Source organism: Penaeus chinensis, chromosome 31, assembly GCF_019202785.1.
Source record: "Penaeus chinensis breed Huanghai No. 1 chromosome 31, ASM1920278v2, whole genome shotgun sequence".
Classification (NCBI taxonomy): Eukaryota; Metazoa; Arthropoda; class Malacostraca; order Decapoda; family Penaeidae; genus Penaeus; species Penaeus chinensis.
Window position 1 is genome coordinate 31,843,589 of NC_061849.1, and position 20,611 is coordinate 31,864,199.

The 20,611-nt window shown below is 38.4% G+C and overlaps 6 protein-coding genes across 6 annotated transcripts in view; all 6 read left to right on the forward strand.

The window, feature by feature from the left end:
• The first annotated feature begins 445 nt into the window (after positions 1-445).
• Positions 446-2,269, forward strand: LOC125042240 (rhodopsin-like). Its single transcript, XM_047637763.1, has 2 exons — positions 446-551; positions 1,034-2,269. Exon 2 carries the CDS (start codon positions 1,034-1,036, stop codon positions 2,165-2,167), a length of 1,134 nt encoding a protein of 377 aa, XP_047493719.1. The 5' UTR covers positions 446-551; the 3' UTR covers positions 2,168-2,269.
• Positions 2,270-4,189: 1,920 nt separating this feature from the next.
• LOC125042242 (rhodopsin-like) lies at positions 4,190-6,020 on the forward strand. The gene is made up of 2 exons (XM_047637768.1): positions 4,190-4,294; positions 4,785-6,020. The coding sequence occupies exon 2, from the start codon at positions 4,785-4,787 to the stop codon at positions 5,916-5,918; it is 1,134 nt and encodes a 377-aa protein (XP_047493724.1). The 5' UTR covers positions 4,190-4,294; the 3' UTR covers positions 5,919-6,020.
• Positions 6,021-7,922: 1,902 nt separating this feature from the next.
• Positions 7,923-9,747, forward strand: LOC125041803 (rhodopsin-like). Its single transcript, XM_047637113.1, has 2 exons — positions 7,923-8,029; positions 8,508-9,747. Exon 2 carries the CDS (start codon positions 8,508-8,510, stop codon positions 9,639-9,641), a length of 1,134 nt encoding a protein of 377 aa, XP_047493069.1. The 5' UTR covers positions 7,923-8,029; the 3' UTR covers positions 9,642-9,747.
• Positions 9,748-11,600: 1,853 nt separating this feature from the next.
• On the forward strand, positions 11,601-13,280 carry LOC125041804 (rhodopsin-like). Its single transcript, XM_047637114.1, has 2 exons — positions 11,601-11,701; positions 12,045-13,280. The coding sequence occupies exon 2, from the start codon at positions 12,045-12,047 to the stop codon at positions 13,176-13,178; it is 1,134 nt and encodes a 377-aa protein (XP_047493070.1). The 5' UTR covers positions 11,601-11,701; the 3' UTR covers positions 13,179-13,280.
• Positions 13,281-15,076: 1,796 nt separating this feature from the next.
• On the forward strand, positions 15,077-16,752 carry LOC125041805 (rhodopsin-like). The gene is made up of 2 exons (XM_047637115.1): positions 15,077-15,178; positions 15,513-16,752. Exon 2 carries the CDS (start codon positions 15,513-15,515, stop codon positions 16,644-16,646), a length of 1,134 nt encoding a protein of 377 aa, XP_047493071.1. The 5' UTR covers positions 15,077-15,178; the 3' UTR covers positions 16,647-16,752.
• A 2,768-nt stretch (positions 16,753-19,520) lies between these two features.
• LOC125041816 (rhodopsin-like) overlaps positions 19,521-20,611 on the forward strand; it is a 1,242-nt gene continuing 151 nt past the window's right edge. The window contains exon 1 of the mRNA XM_047637132.1: positions 19,521-20,611. This exon is cut by the window's right edge and continues 151 nt beyond it. Coding sequence (XP_047493088.1) covers positions 19,521-20,611 — 1,091 coding nt within the window.

Consider the following 20,611-nt stretch of genomic DNA (forward strand, 5'->3'; position numbering starts at 1 on the left):
TACATAGATCATTCCTTGGCTATTTACAGGCATGTAAACTATTCTGTGAGTAAACATTTAGAATGAAACTCTTTTTTTCTCTCGTTACACACATGATGTGTGTGTGTATGTGTTTATGAACACATTTGTGTGTAATATTACATATTAAGAATACTTCCTTTTGCCCTGTGTGTGTGTGGGTGAATCTATGTTTCTGTTTCTGTGTGCGTGAAGAGGGTGTCTATGTCGATCATAAAGAATATTTTTTATTTTTTCACTTCCTTATAAGTCATCTTCTTTCAGACTTTCCTATCAATACATATGTAGAAATTCATAAGAAACAAAGTTCTTTTATATCTAAATTCACCTTAAACAAAATAAAAGGACTTCTAGCAAAGTGAAAAAAAGAAAAGGGTAATCTCATAAGGCAGGTTCGTTACTCTCGCAGACTATATAAGACTAACCCGAACGCCTCCTCTCCAGTTACCTCTCGGCAGCTCAGAGGAAGTCATACACCGAAGTAGTTCTCTTCAGAAATTTCTTCGGTTCGGTGACACTCCGTGAACATAAAGGTAAGTTCTCTTCGATTACGAGTTCCTAACTTTAGCCAAACAAGACCTGTTCTTGAATGAAAATACATCTTATATATTCATAGATTATGTTTGTGTTTACAGGTTTATATCCACTGCATGTATCGAATTATAAATGTATGTGTATAGACTCGTATATACATACGCACACATATATAAATATACAAATAAATTTATATTATATATACACTACATATATATATATATATATATATATGTAAACATACACACATGAATTGAAAAATAGTATATTAGTATATATTACTACATTTTTGTACAGTTATAAAAATATGAAGTAAAATGTGGTAAGAAGCAGTTATCTATTCGTTACACTACGTATATATGTGTAAACATACACACATGCAAAATATAAAATAGTAAATTAGTATATATTACTGCATATTTTTTTAGTTACAAATATATGAAGTAAAATGTGGTAAGAATCAGATATCTATTTGTTACAGATGTCGTGGAACAGTCCAGCACATTCGGCGAATAATGCCCTTCCATCCACCAATCCTTATGGCAACTACACAGTGGTGGATACGGTGCCAGAATTTATGCTCCACATGGTGGACTCTCACTGGTACCAATTCCCTCCCATGAACCCTCTCTGGTATGGCCTTCTCGGCTTCTGGATGACCATCATGGGAACGCTGTCTGTTGCTGGTAACTTTGTTGTCATCTGGGTATTCATGAATACCAAATCCCTAAGATCACCAGCCAATCTTTTGGTCGTCAACCTGGCCATCTCCGACTTCTTCATGATGCTTACCATGACTCCTCCTCTCCTGGTCAACGCTTACTGGGGCACATGGGCGTTCGGTGCCTTCTTCTGTGAGATCTACGCTTTCCTGGGTTCCCTTTTCGGCTGCGTGTCCATCTGGTCCATGGTCTTCATCACTGCTGACCGATACAACGTCATTGTCAAGGGAGTATCTGCTGAACCTCTCACATCTGGTGGTGCTATGATGAGGATTGCAGGAGTTTGGACTTTCGCTCTTGCTTGGTGCCTTCCTCCCTTCTTCGGATGGAACCGTTATGTGCCTGAGGGTAACATGCTTGCATGTGGTACCGACTACCTGACAGAGTCTGAACTCTCCAAGAGTTACCTATATGTATACTCCGTATGGGTTTATCTCTTCCCTCTTGCCTACATCATCTACAGCTACACTTTCATCGTTAAGGCTGTCGCTGCCCACGAGAAGGGAATGCGAGAGCAAGCCAAGAAGATGGGTGTTAAGTCCCTGAGGAGTGAGGAAGCCCAGAAGACCTCTGCTGAGTGCCGCCTTGCCAAGGTTGCCCTCATGACTGTCACTCTGTGGTTCATGGCCTGGACCCCCTACTTCATCATCAACTGGGGAGGCATGTTCAACAAGCCCATGGTTACTCCTCTTTTCTCCATCTGGGGCTCCGTCTTCGCCAAGGCCAACGCCGTCTACAACCCCATCGTGTACGCCATCAGCCACCCCAAGTACCGTGCTGCCCTTGAGAAGAAGCTGCCTTGCCTTGCCTGCAGCACTGAGGGCAGAGATGGTGGTTCCGATGTTGCTTCCAATGCCACTGCTCAGAGCACTGAGAAGACTGAATCTGCTTAGGAAAAGACTATTTGTAGTTTCCTTTTCTAAACAGTCAGTGAACAAAGGTAACTCAATGTACGTTTGCTAAAGTCAAAATAATAAATTCCTTGCATGTGAAAAGTCTTTTTCTGATATGAATTTACGATAAGACATCTATAACTGTTTACGTTTTCTATGAAATTGATAAAAAAAAATATATATATACCTACTAACTATCGGAACAGTCGAAGAAATAGAAAAATATATATTCATTTATAGATAAACCTATTCAAAACTAAAGACTAAAGGTTACACTACAATTCAGCTTCAAACTCTTACAAATGCTTTAAAACTATTAAAACGTAAAGTATTCGTAATGTAATGCACCCTGAGACTAGAGAGATAGTATATTCATCCAAAGGTCTATATTGCGTTTAGAATCAAAAAATCGTTTAGAAAGCATTATAATTATGATTTTCTCCCTCTTCAGGAAGGTATCTTACCACAATTCGATAAAAGTTCACTTGAAACTAAATATACAGTCGTCAACTCCATGGTGATTAAAAAAGAAAATATATCTGAAAAACATAGAATCATCCCATATTCATAGGAATCCATATTAGTCATGTATATGTTTGCTATGTGTAAACATATCGTAAACTATTCATTAAAATGAACTGTCTTTCAATATCCAAAGGTAAAGAAATGAAGACTTCTTTACTGCGGAAAAACATAAAAAATAGACGAGTTAACTGATTAAAGAGACACTTTCCGTAATTTCCAAAATCGACCTTATACTGGAAGTGAACCGATGATTGGTAGCGTAAAATTACTTTCTTATGATAATTTATTCATACATATGTATATTTGTTTATACAATAAATATATATATGTATATGAATATATTTAAGTGTATGTGTAAATATACACACAGACACGCGTGCGCATATATATATATATATATATATATATATATATATATAATGTATATATAAAGAGACAGAGAATAGAAAGACATTTTGGCTTCTTTAGTCGGAGGTGCATCCAGTGAGGCAGAATTCTCACAGGTTGTCAGGATCAACGTGGTTAATCGTATTGCTGCACAGCTGACTACGGTAAAAACTTCAGCATCTGTTTCAGCGCCAGTTTCATCAGTAGATTTAGCACCTTTCTTTAACACCAGCTTTATTATCAACTTCAGCACTTGTTTTAATGCCAGCATCAGCAACAGCTCCACAATTAACCTGTCATATTACAAAGATAAACAAACCTGATGCAAATGTTGCTACAGACGACGGAACACACGATGTTCATTATACAGCCATAGATTGTTCAACAGGTCCATTTCTAGAAAAAAAAAATTTTTTACAAGCCTTCTTCGTCAACAATTATAGTTTCTTAAGCTCCTGTAGTAGACCGTGGAAGTTAATCAGCTAACAATATATTACGCAAAATGATTTTAAGTATACCATGTGTAGTATTGACTGAAGCAATACTGGTTATATGTAATAGTGTTCTAACTACATATGCTACGTAATAATGTGAAAACCGCGTCATATGTGTATAAATGATGGCCGACTGAGACATTAGAAATTAAGAGTTCGGCCAGTTTACATAGATCATTCCTTGGCTATTTACAGGCATGTAAACTATTATGTGAGTAAACATTTAGAATGAAACTCTTCTCTCCTCTCTCGTTACACACATGATGTGTGTGTATGTGTTTATGAACACATTTGTGTGTAGTATTACATATTAAGAATACTTCCTTTTGCCCTGTGTGTGTGTGGGTGAATCTATGTTTCTGTTTCTGTGTGCGTGAAGAGGGTGTCTATGTCAATCATAAAGGAAAATTTGTATTTTTTCACTTCCTTATAAGTCATCTTCTTTCAGACTTTCCCTATCAACACATCCTATATAGAAATTCATAAGGAACAAAGTTCTTTTATATCTAAATTCACCTTAAACAAAATAAAAGGACTTCTAGCAAAGTGAAAAAAAGAAAAGGATAATCTCATAAGGCAGGTTCGTTACTCTTGCAGACTATATAAGACTAACCCGAACGCCTCCTCTCCAGTTACCTCTCGGCAGCTCAGAGGAAGTCATACACCGAAGTAGTTCTCTTCAGAAATTTCTTCGGTTCGGTGACACTCCGTGAACATAAAGGTAAGTTCTCTTCGATTACGAGTTCCTAACTTTAGCCAAACAAGACCTGTTCTTGAATTAACATACATCTTATATATTCATAGATTATGTTTGTGTTTACAGGTTTATATCCACTGCATGTATCGAATTATAAATGTATGTGTATAGACTCGTATATACATACGCACACACATATATACATATACAAATAAATTTATATTATATATACACTACATATGTATATATATATATATATATATATATATAAACATACACACATGAATTGAAAAATAGTATATTAGTATATATTACTACATTTTTGTACAGATACAAAAATATGAAGTAAAATGTGGTAAGAAGCAGTTATCTATTCGTTACACTACGTATATATGTGTAAACATACACACATGCAAAAGATAAAATAGTAAATTAGTATATATTACTGCATATTTTTTTAGTTACAAAAATATGAAGTAAAATGGGGTAAGAATCAGATATCTATTTGTTACAGATGTCGTGGAACAGTCCAGCACATTCGGCGGATAATGCCCTCCCATCCACCAATCCTTATGGCAACTACACTGTGGTGGATACGGTGCCAGAATCTATGCTCCACATGGTGGACTCTCACTGGTACCAATTCCCTCCCATGAACCCTCTCTGGTATGGCCTTCTCGGCTTCTGGATGACTGTCATGGGAACGCTGTCTGTTGCTGGTAACTTTGTTGTCATCTGGGTATTCATGAATACCAAATCCCTAAGATCACCAGCCAATCTTTTGGTCGTCAACCTGGCCATCTCCGACTTCTTCATGATGCTTACCATGACTCCTCCTCTCCTGGTCAACGCTTACTGGGGCACATGGGCGTTCGGTGCCTTCTTCTGTGAGATCTACGCTTTCCTGGGTTCCCTTTTCGGCTGCGTGTCCATCTGGTCCATGGTCTTCATCACTGCTGACCGATACAACGTCATCGTCAAGGGAGTATCTGCTGAACCTCTCACATCTGGTGGTGCTATGATGAGGATTGCAGGAGTTTGGGCTTTCGCTCTTGCTTGGTGCCTTCCTCCCTTCTTTGGATGGAACCGTTATGTGCCTGAGGGTAACATGCTTGCATGTGGTACCGACTACCTGACAGAGTCTGAACTCTCCAAAAGTTACCTATATGTATACTCCGTATGGGTTTATCTTTTCCCTCTTGCCTACATCATCTACAGCTACACTTTCATCGTTAAGGCTGTCGCTGCCCACGAGAAGGGAATGCGAGAGCAAGCCAAGAAGATGGGTGTTAAGTCCCTGAGGAGTGAGGAAGCCCAGAAGACCTCTGCTGAGTGCCGTCTTGCCAAGGTTGCCCTCATGACTGTCACTCTGTGGTTCATGGCCTGGACCCCCTACTTCATCATCAACTGGGGAGGCATGTTCAACAAGCCCATGGTTACTCCTCTTTTCTCCATCTGGGGCTCCGTCTTCGCCAAGGCCAACGCCGTCTACAACCCCATCGTGTACGCCATCAGCCACCCCAAGTACCGTGCTGCCCTTGAGAAGAAGCTGCCTTGCCTCTCTTGCGCTACTGAGGGCCGAGATGGTGGTTCTGATGCTGAATCCACTACCACTGCTCAAAGCACTGAGAAGACTGAATCTGCTTAGGAAAAGACTATTTGTAGTTTCCTTTTCTAAACAGTCAGTGAACAAAGGTAACTCAATGTACGTTTGCTAAAGTCAAAATAATAAATACCTTGCATGTGAAAAGTCTTTTCCTGACATGAATTTACGATAAGACATCTATAACTGTTTACGTTTTCTATGAAATTGATAAAAAAATATATATATACATACTAACTATCGGAACAGTCGAAGAAACAGAAAAATATATATTCATTTATAGATAAACCTATTGAAAACTAAAGACTAAAGGTTACACTACAATTCAGCTTCAAATTCTTACAAATGCTTTAAAACTATTAAAATGTAAAGTATTCGTAATGTAATGCACCCTGAGACTAGAGAGATGGTAAATTCATCCAAAGGTCTATATTGCGTTTAGAATCCAGAAATCGTTTAGAAAGCATTATAATTATGATTTTCTCCCTCTTCAGGAAGGTATCTTAACACAATTCGATAAAAGTTCACTTGAATCTAAATATACAGTCGTCAACTCCATGGTGATTAAAAAAGAAAATATATCTGAAAAACATAGAATCATCCCATATTCATAGGAATCCATATTAGTCATGTATATGTTTGCTATTTGTAAACATATCGTAAACTATTCATTAAAATGAACTGTCTTTCAATATCCAAAGGTAAAGAAATGAAGACTTCTTTACTGCGGAAAAACATAAAAAATAGACGAGTTAACTGATTAAAGAGACACTTTCCGTAATTTCCAAAATCGACCTTATACTGGAAGTGAACCGATGATTGGTAGCGTAAAATTACTTTCTTATGATAATATATTCATACATATGTATATTTGTTTATACAATATATATATGTGCATATGAATATATTTAAGTGTATGTGTAAATATACACACAGACACGCGTGCGCATATATATATATATATATATATATATATATATATAAAGAGACAGAGAATAGAAAGACATTTTGGCTTCTTTAGTCGGAGGTGCATCCAGTGAGGCAGAATTCTCACAGGTTGTCAGGATCAACGTGGTTAATCGTATTGCTGCACAGCTGACTACGGTAAAAACTTCAGCATCTGTTTCAGCGCCAGTTTCATCAGTAGATTTAGCACCTTTTTTTAACACCAGCTTTATTATCAACTTCAGCACTTGTTTTAATGCCAGCATCAGCAACAGCTCCACAATTAACCTGTCATATTACAAAGATAAACAAACCTGATGCAAATGTTGCTACAGACGACGGAACACACGATGTTCATTATACAGCCATAGATTGTTCAACAGGTCCATTTCTAGAAAAAAAAAATGTTTACAAGCCTTCTTGGTCAACCATTATAGTTTCTTAAGCTCCTGTAGTAGACCGTGGAAGTTAATCAGCTAACAATATATTACGCAAAATGATTTTAAGTATACCATGTGTAGTATTGACTGAAGCAATACTGGTTATATGTAATAGTGTTCTAACTACATATGCTACGTAATAATGTGAAAACCGCGTCATATGTGTATAAATGATGGCCGACTGAGACATTAGAAATTAAGAGTTCGGCCAGTTTACATAGATCATTCCTTGGCTATTTACAGGCATGTAAACTATTCTGTGAGTAAACATTTAGAATGAAACTCTTCTCTCCTCTCTCGTTACACACATGATGTGTGTGTTTATGTGTTTATGAACACATTTGTGAGTAGTATTACATATTAAGAATACTTCCTTTTGCCCTGTGTGTGTGTGGGTGAATCTATGTTTCTGTTTATGTGTGCGTGAAGAGGGTGTCTATGTCAATCATAAAGGAAAATTTTTATTTTTTCACTTCCTTATAAGTCATCTTCTTTCAGACTTTCCCTATCAACACATCATATGTAGAAATTCATAAGAAACAAAGTTATTTTATATCTAAATTCACCTTAAACAAAATAAAAGGACTTCTAGCAAAGTGAAAAAAAGAAAAGGATAATCTCATAAGGCAGGTACGTTACTCTTGCAGACTATATAAGACTAACCCGAACGCCTCCTCTCCAGTTACCTCTCGGCAGCTCAGAGGAAGTCATACACCGAAGTAGTTCTCTTCAGAAATTTCTTCGGTTCGGTGACACTCCGTGAACATAAAGGTAAGTTCTCTTCGATTACGAGTTCCTAACTTTAGCCAAACAAGACCTGTTCTTGAATTAACATACATCTTATATATTCATAGATTATGTTTGTGTTTACAGGTTTATATCCACTGCATGTATCGAATTATAAATGTATGTGTATAGACTCGTATATACATACGCACACACATATATACATATACAAATAAATTTATATTATATATACACTACATATGTATATATATATATGTAAACATACACACATGAATTGAAAAATAGTATATTAGTATATATTACTACATTTTTGTACAGATACAAAAATATGAAGTAAAATGTGGTAAGAAGCAGTTATCTATTCGTTACACTACGTATATATGTGTAAACATACACACATGCAAAAGATAAAATAGTAAATTAGTATATATTACTGCATATTTTTTTAGTTACAAAAATATGAAGTAAAATGGGGTAAGAATCAGATATCTATTTGTTACAGATGTCGTGGAACAGTCCAGCACATTCGGCGGATAATGCCCTCCCATCCACCAATCCTTATGGCAACTACACTGTGGTGGATACGGTGCCAGAATCTATGCTCCACATGGTGGACTCTCACTGGTACCAATTCCCTCCCATGAACCCTCTCTGGTATGGCCTTCTCGGCTTCTGGATGACTGTCATGGGGACGCTGTCTGTTGCTGGTAACTTTGTTGTCATCTGGGTATTCATGAATACCAAATCCCTAAGATCACCAGCCAATCTTTTGGTCGTCAACCTGGCCATCTCCGACTTCTTCATGATGCTTACCATGACTCCTCCTCTCCTGGTCAACGCTTACTGGGGCACATGGGCGTTCGGTGCCTTCTTCTGTGAGATCTACGCTTTCCTGGGTTCCCTTTTCGGATGCGTGTCCATCTGGTCCATGGTCTTCATCACTGCTGACCGATACAACGTCATCGTCAAGGGAGTATCTGCTGAACCTCTTACATCTAGTGGTGCTATGATGAGGATTGCAGGAGTTTGGGCTTTCGCTCTTGCTTGGTGCCTTCCTCCCTTCTTCGGATGGAACCGTTATGTGCCTGAGGGTAACATGCTTGCATGTGGTACCGACTACCTGACAGAGTCTGAACTCTCCAAGAGTTACCTATATGTATACTCCGTATGGGTTTATCTTTTCCCTCTTGCCTACATCATCTACAGTTACACTTTCATCGTTAAGGCTGTCGCTGCCCACGAGAAGGGAATGCGAGAGCAAGCCAAGAAGATGGGTGTTAAGTCCCTGAGGAGTGAGGAAGCCCAGAAGACCTCTGCTGAGTGCCGCCTTGCCAAGGTTGCCCTCATGACTGTCACTCTGTGGTTCATGGCCTGGACCCCCTACTTCATCATCAACTGGGGAGGCATGTTCAACAAGCCCATGGTTACTCCTCTGTTCTCCATCTGGGGCTCCGTCTTCGCCAAGGCCAACGCCGTCTACAACCCTATTGTGTATGCCATCAGCCACCCCAAGTATCGTGCTGCCCTTGAGAAGAAGCTGCCTTGCCTCTCTTGCGCTACTGAGGGCCGAGATGGTGGTTCTGATGCTGGATCCACTACCACTGCTCAAAGCACTGAGAAGACTGAATCTGCTTAGGAAAAGACTATTGGTAGTTTCCTTTTCTAAACAGTCAGTGAACAAAGGTAACTCAATGTACGTTTGCAAAAGTTAAAATAAGAAATCAATTCCTTGCATGTGAAAAGTCTTTCCTTGACATAAAATTACGATAAGACACCTATAATTGTTTATATTTTCTATGAAACGGATATAAATAAACATATACCTACTTTCGGAACAGTCGAAGAAACAGCATACTATACATTTATTTATATAGAAACCTATTCATAACTAAAGACTAAAGATTACACTTCAATTCAGCTACAAACTCTAACAAAAGTTTTAAAACTATTAAATCGATAAATATTCGTAATGTGATGCATCCTGAGACTAGAGAGATGGTAAATTTATGCAAAGGTCTATATTGCGTTTAGAATCCAAAAATCATTTTAAAAGCATTTTAAGTATGATTTTCTCCCTCTTCAGGAAGGTATCTTACCAAAATTCGATAAAAGTTCACTTGAAACTAAATATGCAGTCAACTTCATGGTGATTAAAGAAGAAAATATATCTGGAAAACATAGGATCGTCCTATATTTAAAAGAATCCATATTAATAATATGCATGCTTGTATTTGCATATTGTAAGCTATCCCTTAAAATTAATTATTTCAATATCCAAAGGTAAAGAAATGAATACTTCTTTACTATGGTAAAATATAAAAAATAGACAAGTTAATTGATTAAAGAGGCTCTTTCCGTAATTTCCAAAGTCGACCTTATACTCGAATTGATCCGATGATTGGTAGCGTATATCAACTTTATTATAATAATATATTTACACATATACACTTGTTTATAAATTATGTATGCATATGAATCTATTTAAGTGTATGTGTAAGTATACAGATACACGCGCATGCATATATATAGAGTGAACAGAAAGACATTTAGGCTCCTCTTGTCGGAGGTACATCCACTGAGGTAGAATTCTCACAGGTTGTGAGGATTAACGTGGTTAATCATATTGCTGCACAGCTGACTACGGTTAAAAACTTCAGCATCTATTTCAGCGCCAGTTTCATCAATAGATTCAGCACGTACCTTTAGCACCCGCTTCAACACTTGCCTTAACGCCAGCATCAGCAACAGCTATACAACCCCAGTCATATTACAAAGATAAACAAACCTGATGCAAATATTGTAACATACGACCGAACACACGATGTTCATGATGCAGCCATAGAGTGCTCAACAGGTCCATTTCTATGAAAAGATGTTTACAAGCCTTCTTGGTCAACAATTATAGTTTTCTTAAGCTCCTGTAGTAGACCTGGAAAGTTAATCTGTAAACAATATATTACCCTAAATGATTTTATGTATACCATGTGTACTATTGACTGAAGCAATACAGATTATTTGTAGTATTGTTCTAACTATGTATTCTACGTATTAATGTTAACACTAGTGAAAACCTGTCAGATGTGTATAAATGATGGCCGACTGAGAGCCATTGGAAATTAAGAGGTCAGCCAGTTGCAGTAGATTTTTTGTCATCTTTCCTTGGCTATGTACAGGCCATGCAAACTATTCTGTGAGTAAACATTTAGAATGAAACTCTTCTCTCTCATAACACACATGTATGTGTGTGTTTGAGTTTTTGAACACATGTGTATTATTACATACTAAGAATACTTCCCTTTGCTTTGTGTGCGTGGGTGAATTTGTGTTGTTTCTATTTCCGTGTCCGCGAAGAAGGGGGCCAAGGTCAATCATAAAGGAAAATTTGTGATTTTGTCACTTCCTTATAACTCATCTTCTTTCAGACTTTCCCTATCAACTCATCCTATATAGAAATTCATAAGGAACAAAGTTCTTTTATGTCTAAATTCATCTTAAACAAATTGAAATGACTAGCAAAATGAAAAAAAAAAAGAAAAGGATAATCTCATAAAGCAGGTTCGTTACTCTTGCAGACTATATAAGACTAACCTGAACGCCTCCTCTCCAGTTACCTCTCGGCAGCTCAGTGGAAGTCATACACCGAAGTAGTTCTCTTCAGAAATTTCTTCGGTTTGGTGACTCTCCGTGAACATAAAGGTAAGTTCTCTTCGATTATGAGTTTCTAATATTAGCCAAACAAGACCTGGTTTTGTTTGAAAATACATCTTACATACTCGTAGATAATATTTGTGTTTACATGTGTATATCCATTGCATGTTTGTGTTTATAAATGTTTGTGTGTATATTCGGATATACATATGCACACGCATATATTCATACACACAAATACATTTATATGATATATACACTACGTATTTATGTGTAAACATACACACATGCAAAAGATAAAATAGCATATTACTATATATTACTGCATATTTTTGTAGCTATAAAAATATGAAGTAAAATGTGGTAAGAAGCAGTTATCTATTCGTTACAGATGTCGTGGAACAGTCCAGCACATTCGGCGGATAATGCCCTCCCATCCACCAATCCTTATGGCAACTACACAGTGGTGGATACGGTGCCAGAATCTATGCTCCACATGGTGGACTCTCACTGGTACCAATTCCCTCCCATGAACCCTCTCTGGTATGGCCTTCTCGGCTTCTGGATGACCATCATGGGAACGCTGTCTGTTGCTGGTAACTTTGTTGTCATCTGGGTATTCATGAATACCAAATCCCTAAGATCACCAGCCAATCTTTTGGTCGTCAACCTGGCCATCTCCGACTTCTTCATGATGCTTACCATGACTCCTCCTCTCCTGGTCAACGCTTACTGGGGCACATGGGCGTTCGGTGCGTTCTTCTGTGAGATCTACGCATTCCTGGGTTCCCTTTTCGGATGCGTGTCCATCTGGTCCATGGTCTTCATCACTGCTGACCGATACAACGTCATCGTCAAGGGAGTATCTGCTGAACCTCTTACATCTAGTGGTGCTATGATGAGGATTGCAGGAGTTTGGGCTTTCTCTCTTGCTTGGTGCCTTCCTCCCTTCTTTGGATGGAACCGTTATGTGCCAGAGGGTAACATGCTTGCATGTGGTACCGACTACCTGACAGAGTCTGAACTCTCCAAGAGTTACCTATATGTATACTCCGTATGGGTTTATCTTTTCCCTCTTGCCTACATCATCTACAGTTACACTTTCATCGTTAAGGCTGTCGCTGCCCACGAGAAGGGAATGCGAGAACAAGCCAAGAAGATGGGAGTCAAGTCCTTGAGGAGTGAGGAAGCTCAGAAGACCTCTGCTGAGTGCCGTCTTGCCAAGGTTGCTCTCATGACCGTTACCTTGTGGTTCGTAGCATGGACCCCCTACTTCATCATCAACTGGGGAGGTATGTTCAACAAACCCATTGTCACTCCTCTGTTCTCCATCTGGGGCTCCGTCTTCGCCAAGGCCAACGCCGTCTACAACCCTATCGTGTATGCCATCAGCCACCCCAAGTATCGTGCTGCCCTTGAGAAGAAGCTGCCTTGCCTCTCTTGCGCTACTGAGGGCCGAGATGGTGGTTCTGACGTCGAATCCACTACCACTGCTCAGAGCACTGAGAAGACTGAATCTGCTTAGGAAAAGACTATTTGTAGTTTCCTTTTCAAAACAGTCATTGACCAAAGGTAACTCAATGTACGTTTGCAAAAGTCAAAAAAAAATAAATTCCTTGCATGTGAATAGTGTATCTCTGACATAAATTCACGATAAGACATCTATAACTGTTTACATTTTCTATGAAATTGATATAAATAAATATATACCTACTAACTCTCGGAACAGTCGAAGAAACAAAAAACTATATATTCATTTATAAACCCATTCATAACTAGAGACTAAAGATTACACCAGAATTCAGCTTTTAAATTATAAAACGGAAACTATTCGTAATGTGATGCATCCTGAGAATAGAGCGATGGTAAAACCTTCCAAAGGTCTATATTGCATTTAGAATCCAAAAATCATTAAGAAAGCATAAGAATGATTGATGGTGATTGAAGAAAATATATTTATTTGGAAAACATAGGATCTTCCCATATTCATAAGAATCCAAAATCATATGCATGCTTGTATTTGTAAACATTTCGTCAGCTATCCATTAAAATGAACTCTTTCAATATCCAAATGTAAAGAAATGAAGACTTCTTTACTACAGTAAAACATAAAAAATAGACAAGTTAACTGATTAAAGAGGCACTCCGTAATTTCCAAAATCGACCTTATACCTGAAATGATCCGATTATTGGTAGCGTATAACGACTTTCTTATACTAATATATCCACATATATGTATACTTGTTTATACAGTATGTATGCATATGAACATATTCAAGTGTATGTGTAAGTATACACACAGACAAACACGAGCGCAGAGAGTGAGAGCACAGAAAGGCATTTGGCTTCTCTTGTCGGAGGTACATCCAGTGAGGCAGAATTCTCACAGGTTTTGAGGATTAACGTGGTTAAACGTATTGCTGCACAGCTAAGGTAAAACTTCAACATATGTTTTAGCGCCAGTTTCATTAGTACATTCAACACCTGCCGTTAACACCAGCTTTAACGTCAGCATCAGCACTTGTTTTAACGTCAGCATCAGTAACAGCCCCACAACCAACCCCAGCCATATTACATAGATAAACAAACACATGATTCAAATGTTGCTACAGACGATAGAACAGACGATATTCATGATACAGCCATCGAGTGCTCAACAGGTCCATTTCTATGAAAGGATGTTTACAATTCTTCTTGGTCAACAACTATAGTTTTCTTAAGCTCCTTTAGTAAACCTTGAAAGTGAATCAGCTAAAAATATATTACCCTAAAGGATTTTAAGTATACCATGTGTAGTATTGATTAAAGCAATACTGGTTATTTGAACTTTTGTTCTAACTAAATATTTTACGTAACAAGGTTAACACTAGTGAAACCTGCAGCAAAACTGCATAAGTGATGACCGACTGATAGCTCTCAGAAATTGCATGAGTTCAGCCTGTTCACGTACATTCTGTCATCTTTCCTTGGCTATTTACAGGCCATGTACACTATTATGTGAGTAAACATTTAGAACGAAACGCTTCTCCCCTCTTTCCATACACCATCGCATTTGTATATATATAAATATAAGTGTGTGTGTTTATGAACACATATGTGTGTATACTATCACCGTATTAAGAATAATTATATTTGCTTTGTGTGCGGGTGACTCTAATCCGTTTATATTTCTGTGTACGTGAAGATGTTAATGTCAGTCAAAAATGAAATTTCGTATTTTTGTCACTTCCTTATAAGTCATTATCTTCTTTCAAATTTTCCCTATCAACACATCCTTTATGAAAATTCATAAGAAACCAAGTTCTTTTATATGCCTAAAGTTACCGTAAACAAATTAAAATGACTTCTAGCAAAATGAAAAAAAAGGATAATCTCATAATGCAGGTTCGTTACTCTCGCAGACTATATAAGACTAACCTGAACGCCTCCTCTCCAGTTACCTCTCGGCAGCTCAGAGGAAGTCATACACCGAAGTAGTTCTCTTCAGAAATTTCTTCGGTTTGGTGACTCTCCGTGAACATAAAGGTAAGTTCTCTTCGATTATGAGTCTCAAATATTAGCTAAACAAGACCTGTTTTTTGTTTAAAAAAAGAAAAAACATTCGTATATTATGTTTTTGTTTACATGTGTATATCCATTGCATGTATATGATTATAAATGTATGTGTATATACGCATGTACATACAGACACATATACATACACACATAAATGAATTTAATATATACACTACTTATATATATGTAAACATAAACACATGTATAGATAAATAGTATATTCGTATATATTGTTACATATAAGTAGTTACACAAAATATAGAGAGGTTAAATGTGGTAAGAAGCAGATATCTATTTGTTACAGATGTCGTGGAACAGTCCAGCACATTCGGCGGATAATGCCCTTCCATCCACCAATCCTTATGGCAACTACACAGTGGTGGATACGGTGCCAGAATTTATGCTCCACATGGTGGACTCTCACTGGTACCAATTCCCTCCCATGAATCCTCTCTGGTATGGCCTTCTCGGCTTCTGGATGACCATCATGGGAACGCTGTCTGTTGCTGGTAACTTTGTTGTCATCTGGGTATTCATGAATACGAAGTCCCTTAGATCACCAGCCAATCTTTTGGTCGTCAACCTGGCCATCTCCGACTTTTTCATGATGCTTACCATGACTCCTCCTCTCCTGGTCAACGCTTACTGGGGCACATGGGCGTTCGGTGCCTTCTTCTGTGAGATCTACGCATTCCTGGGTTCCCTTTTCGGATGCGTGTCCATCTGGTCCATGGTCTTCATCACTGCTGACCGATACAACGTCATTGTCAAGGGAGTATCTGCTGAACCTCTTACATCTAGTGGTGCTATGATGAGGATTGCAGGAGTTTGGGCTTTCTCTCTTGCTTGGTGCCTTCCTCCCTTCTTCGGATGGAACCGTTATGTGCCTGAGGGTAACATGCTCGCATGTGGTACCGACTACCTGACAGAGTCTGAACTCTCCAAGAGTTACCTATATGTATACTCCGTATGGGTTTATCTCTTCCCTCTTGTCTACATTATCTACAGTTACACATTCATCGTTAAGGCTGTCGCTGCCCACGAGAAGGGAATGCGAGAACAAGCCAAGAAGATGGGTGTCAAGTCCTTGAGGAGTGAGGAAGCTCAGAAGACCTCTGCTGAGTGCCGTCTTGCCAAGGTTGCTCTCATGACCGTTACCTTGTGGTTCGTAGCATGGACCCCCTACTTCATCATCAACTGGGGAGGTATGTTTAACAAACCCATGGTCACTCCTCTGTTCTCCATCTGGGGCTCCGTCTTCGCCAAGGCCAACGCCGTCTACAACCCCATCGTGTATGCCATCAGCCACCCCAAGTATCGTGCTGCCCTTGAGAAGAAGCTGCCTTGCCTCTCTTGCGCTACTGAGGGCCAAGATGGTGGTTCTGATACTGGATCCACTACCACTGCTCAGTGCACTGAGAAGACTGAATCTGTTTAGGAAAAGACTATTTGTAGTTTCCTTTTCTAAACAGTCAGAGAACAAAGGTAACTCAATGTACGTTTGCAAAAGTCAAAATCAGAAATAAATTGCTTGCATGTGAAAAGTCTTTCCTTGACATAAATTTACGATTAGACATCTATAACTGTTTATATTTTCTATGAAACTCACATAAATAAATGTATACCTACTAATCTTCAGAACAGTCGAAGAAACAGAAAACTATGCATTAATTTATAGAGAAATCTATTCATAACTAAAGACTAAAGATTACATCATAATTCAGCTACAATCTCTAACAAAAGCTTCAAAACCATTAAAACATAAAGTATTCGCAATTTGATGCATCCTGAGACTAGAGAAATGGTAAATTCATCCAAAGGTATATGTTGCGTTTAGAATCCAAAAATCGTTTAGAAAGCATTATAAGTATGATTTTCTCACTCCTCAGGAAGATAACTTATCAAAATTCGATAAAAGTTCACTTGAAACTAAATATACAGTCGTCAACTCCATGGTGATTAAAGAAGAAAATATATCTGGAAAACATAGGATCTTCCTATATTTATAAGAATCCATATTAATCATATGTATGCTTGTATTTGTAAACATATCGCAAACTAATCATTAAACTGAATTTTCTTTCAATGTCTAAAGGTAAAGGAATGAAGACTTTTACTGCGGAAAAAACATAAAACAAAAAAAAAAAGTTTTCGTATTTTCCAAAATCGACCGTATACTTGAAGTGATCTGATAATTGGTAGCGTATAACGACTTTCTTATAATAATATATCCACACATATGTATACATGTTTATACAGTATGTATGCATATGAATCTATTTAAGTGTATGTATAAGTATACAGATACACGCGTGTGCATATATAGAGAGAGAATAGAAAGACAGGCTTCTCTTGTCGGAGGTACATCCAGTGAGGCAGAATTTTCACGGGTTGTGAGGATTACCGTAGTTAATCGTATTGCTGCACAGCTGACTACAGTAAAAACCTTAGCATCTGTTCCAGCCCCAATTTCGTTAGTAGATTCAGCACCTATCTTTAGCACCAGCTTTATTGTCAGCTTCAGCACTTGTTTTAACGCCAGCATCAGCAACAGCTATACAACCAACCCCAAAGATAAACAAACCTGATGTAAATATTGTTGCAGACGACAGAACACTCGATGTTCATGATGCAGCCATGGAGTGCCCAACAGGTCCATTTCTATGAAAAGATGTTTACAATCCTTCTTGGTCAACAATTGTAGTTTCCTTAAGCTCCGGTAGTAGACCTTGAAAGTTAATCAGCTAACAATATATTACCCTAAATGATTTTAAGTATACCATGTGTAGTATTGATTGAAGCAATACTGGTTATTTGAAGTATAGTTCGAACTACATATTCTACGTAATAATGTTAACTAGTGAAAACCGCATCAGGTGTGTATAAATGATGGCCGAATGAGAGCCATTAGAAATTAAAAGTTCAGCCAGTTTACAAAGATTCTTTGTCATCTTTTCTTGGCTATTTACAGGCCATGCAAACTATTCTGTGAGTAAACATTTAGACTGAAACTCTTCTCTCCTCTCTCATTACATACATATATGTGTGTGTGTTTATGAACATACATATGTGTGTACTATTACATATTAGGAACCCTTCCTTTTGATGTGTGTGTGGGGGTGAATCTATGTTGTTTCTATTTCTGTGTACGTGAAGAGGGTGTCTATGTCAATCATAATGTAAAATTTTTATTTTTGTAACTTCCTTATAAGTCATCTTTCAAACTTTCCCTATCAACTCATCCTATCTGAAAATTCAAAAGGAATAAAGTTATTTTATGTCTACATTCACCTTAAACAAATTGAAATGACTTCTAGCAAAATGAAAAGAAGAAAAGGATAATCTCATAAAGCAGGTTCGTTACTGTCGCTGACTATATAAGACTTTCCTGAACGCCTCCTCTCCAGTTACCTCTCGGCAGCTCAGTGGAAGTCATACACCGAAGTAGTTCTCTTCAGAAATTTCTTCGGTTTGGTGACTCTCCGTGAACATAAAGGTAAGTTCTCTTCGATTATAAGTTTCTAACATTAGCTAAACAAGACCTGTTTTTGTATGAAAATACATCTTACATACTCGTAGATAATGTTTGTGTTTACATGTGTATATCCATTGCATGTATGTGATTATAAATGTATGTGCGTATATTCGTCTATACATATGCACACACATATATACATACACACCAATTAATTTATATAATATATACACTACGGATATATATATGTAAACATACATGCATAGATAACATAGCATATTAGTATATATCAGGGGTTCCCAACCAGGGGTGCGAGACATCATTCCAGGGGGTGTGAGAAGCAGGCTTGCAACTTTAAAGAAATTTCCTTAGTTTAAGGAAATTTCAGCACTTTTAAGGATATGATATTTATTACTCTCCTGTGGGTTTTTTGTTTGCTTTTGCAGTGGATTATATATATAAAAAAAGCGCTTCTTTCATTTCTTTGGTAAAGCAAAACCAAAGAAGAGGTTTTTGTCCCGCTGCCCGGATGATCACCTGCTAAGGATTAACATGGGATTAAGGAAATCAGAATCTGTTCATTTCATCATAGATCTGTCTGTATAAAATGTATACAGACAGATCTTCTTTTGATAAAATTTACTATTATTCCACATCTTTTATCCTTGAACAAAGTATAAAATGTAGGGGGTGCGAGGTCAGAGATTTTTTTATTTTTTTTCTAGGGGTGCAGGAGTAAAAAAAGGTTGGGAACCACTGGTATATATTATTGCCTGTTTTTGTACAACTACAAAAATATGATGTCAAATGTGGTAAGAAGTTATCTATTTGTTACAGATGTCGTGGAACAGTCCAGCACATTCGGCGGATAATGCCCTTCCATCCACCAATCCTTATGGCAACTACACTGTGGTGGATACGGTGCCAGAATTTATGCTCCACATGGTGGACTCTCACTGGTACCAATTCCCTCCCATGAACCCTCTCTGGTATGGCCTTCTCGGCTTCTGGATGACCATCATGGGAACGCTGTCTGTTGCTGGTAACTTTGTTGTCATCTGGGTATTCATGAATACCAAATCCCTAAGATCACCAGCCAATCTTTTGGTCGTCAACCTGGCCATCTCCGACTTCTTCATGATGCTTACCATGACTCCTCCTCTCCTGGTCAACGCTTACTGGGGCACATGGGCGTTCGGTGCCTTCTTCTGTGAGATCTACGCTTTCCTGGGTTCCCTTTTCGGCTGCGTGTCCATCTGGTCCATGGTCTTCATCACTGCTGACCGATACAACGTCATCGTCAAGGGAGTATCTGCTGAACCTCTCACATCTAGTGGTGCTATGATGAGGATTGCTGGCACTTGGGCTTTCTCTCTTGCTTGGTGCCTTCCTCCCTTCTTCGGATGGAACCGTTATGTGCCTGAGGGTAACATGCTTGCATGTGGTACCGACTACCTGACAGAATCTGAACTCTCCAAGAGTTACCTATATGTATACTCCGTATGGGTTTATCTCTTCCCTCTTGTCTACATTATCTACAGTTACACATTCATCGTTAAGGCTGTCGCTGCCCACGAGAAGGGAATGCGAGAACAAGCTAAGAAGATGGGAGTCAAGTCCTTGAGGAGTGAGGAAGCTCAGAAGACCTCTGCTGAGTGCCGTCTTGCCAAGGTTGCTCTCATGACCGTTACCTTGTGGTTCGTAGCATGGACCCCCTACTTCATCATCAACTGGGGAGGCATGTTCAACAAACCCATGGTCACTCCTCTGTTCTCCATCTGGGGCTCCGTCTTCGCCAAGGCCAACGCCGTCTACAACCCCATCGTGTACGCCATCAGCCACCCCAAATACCGTGCAGCCCTTGAGAAGAAGCTGCCTTGCCTATCCTGTGCTACTGAGGGCCGAGATGGAGGTTCCGATGCTGCTTC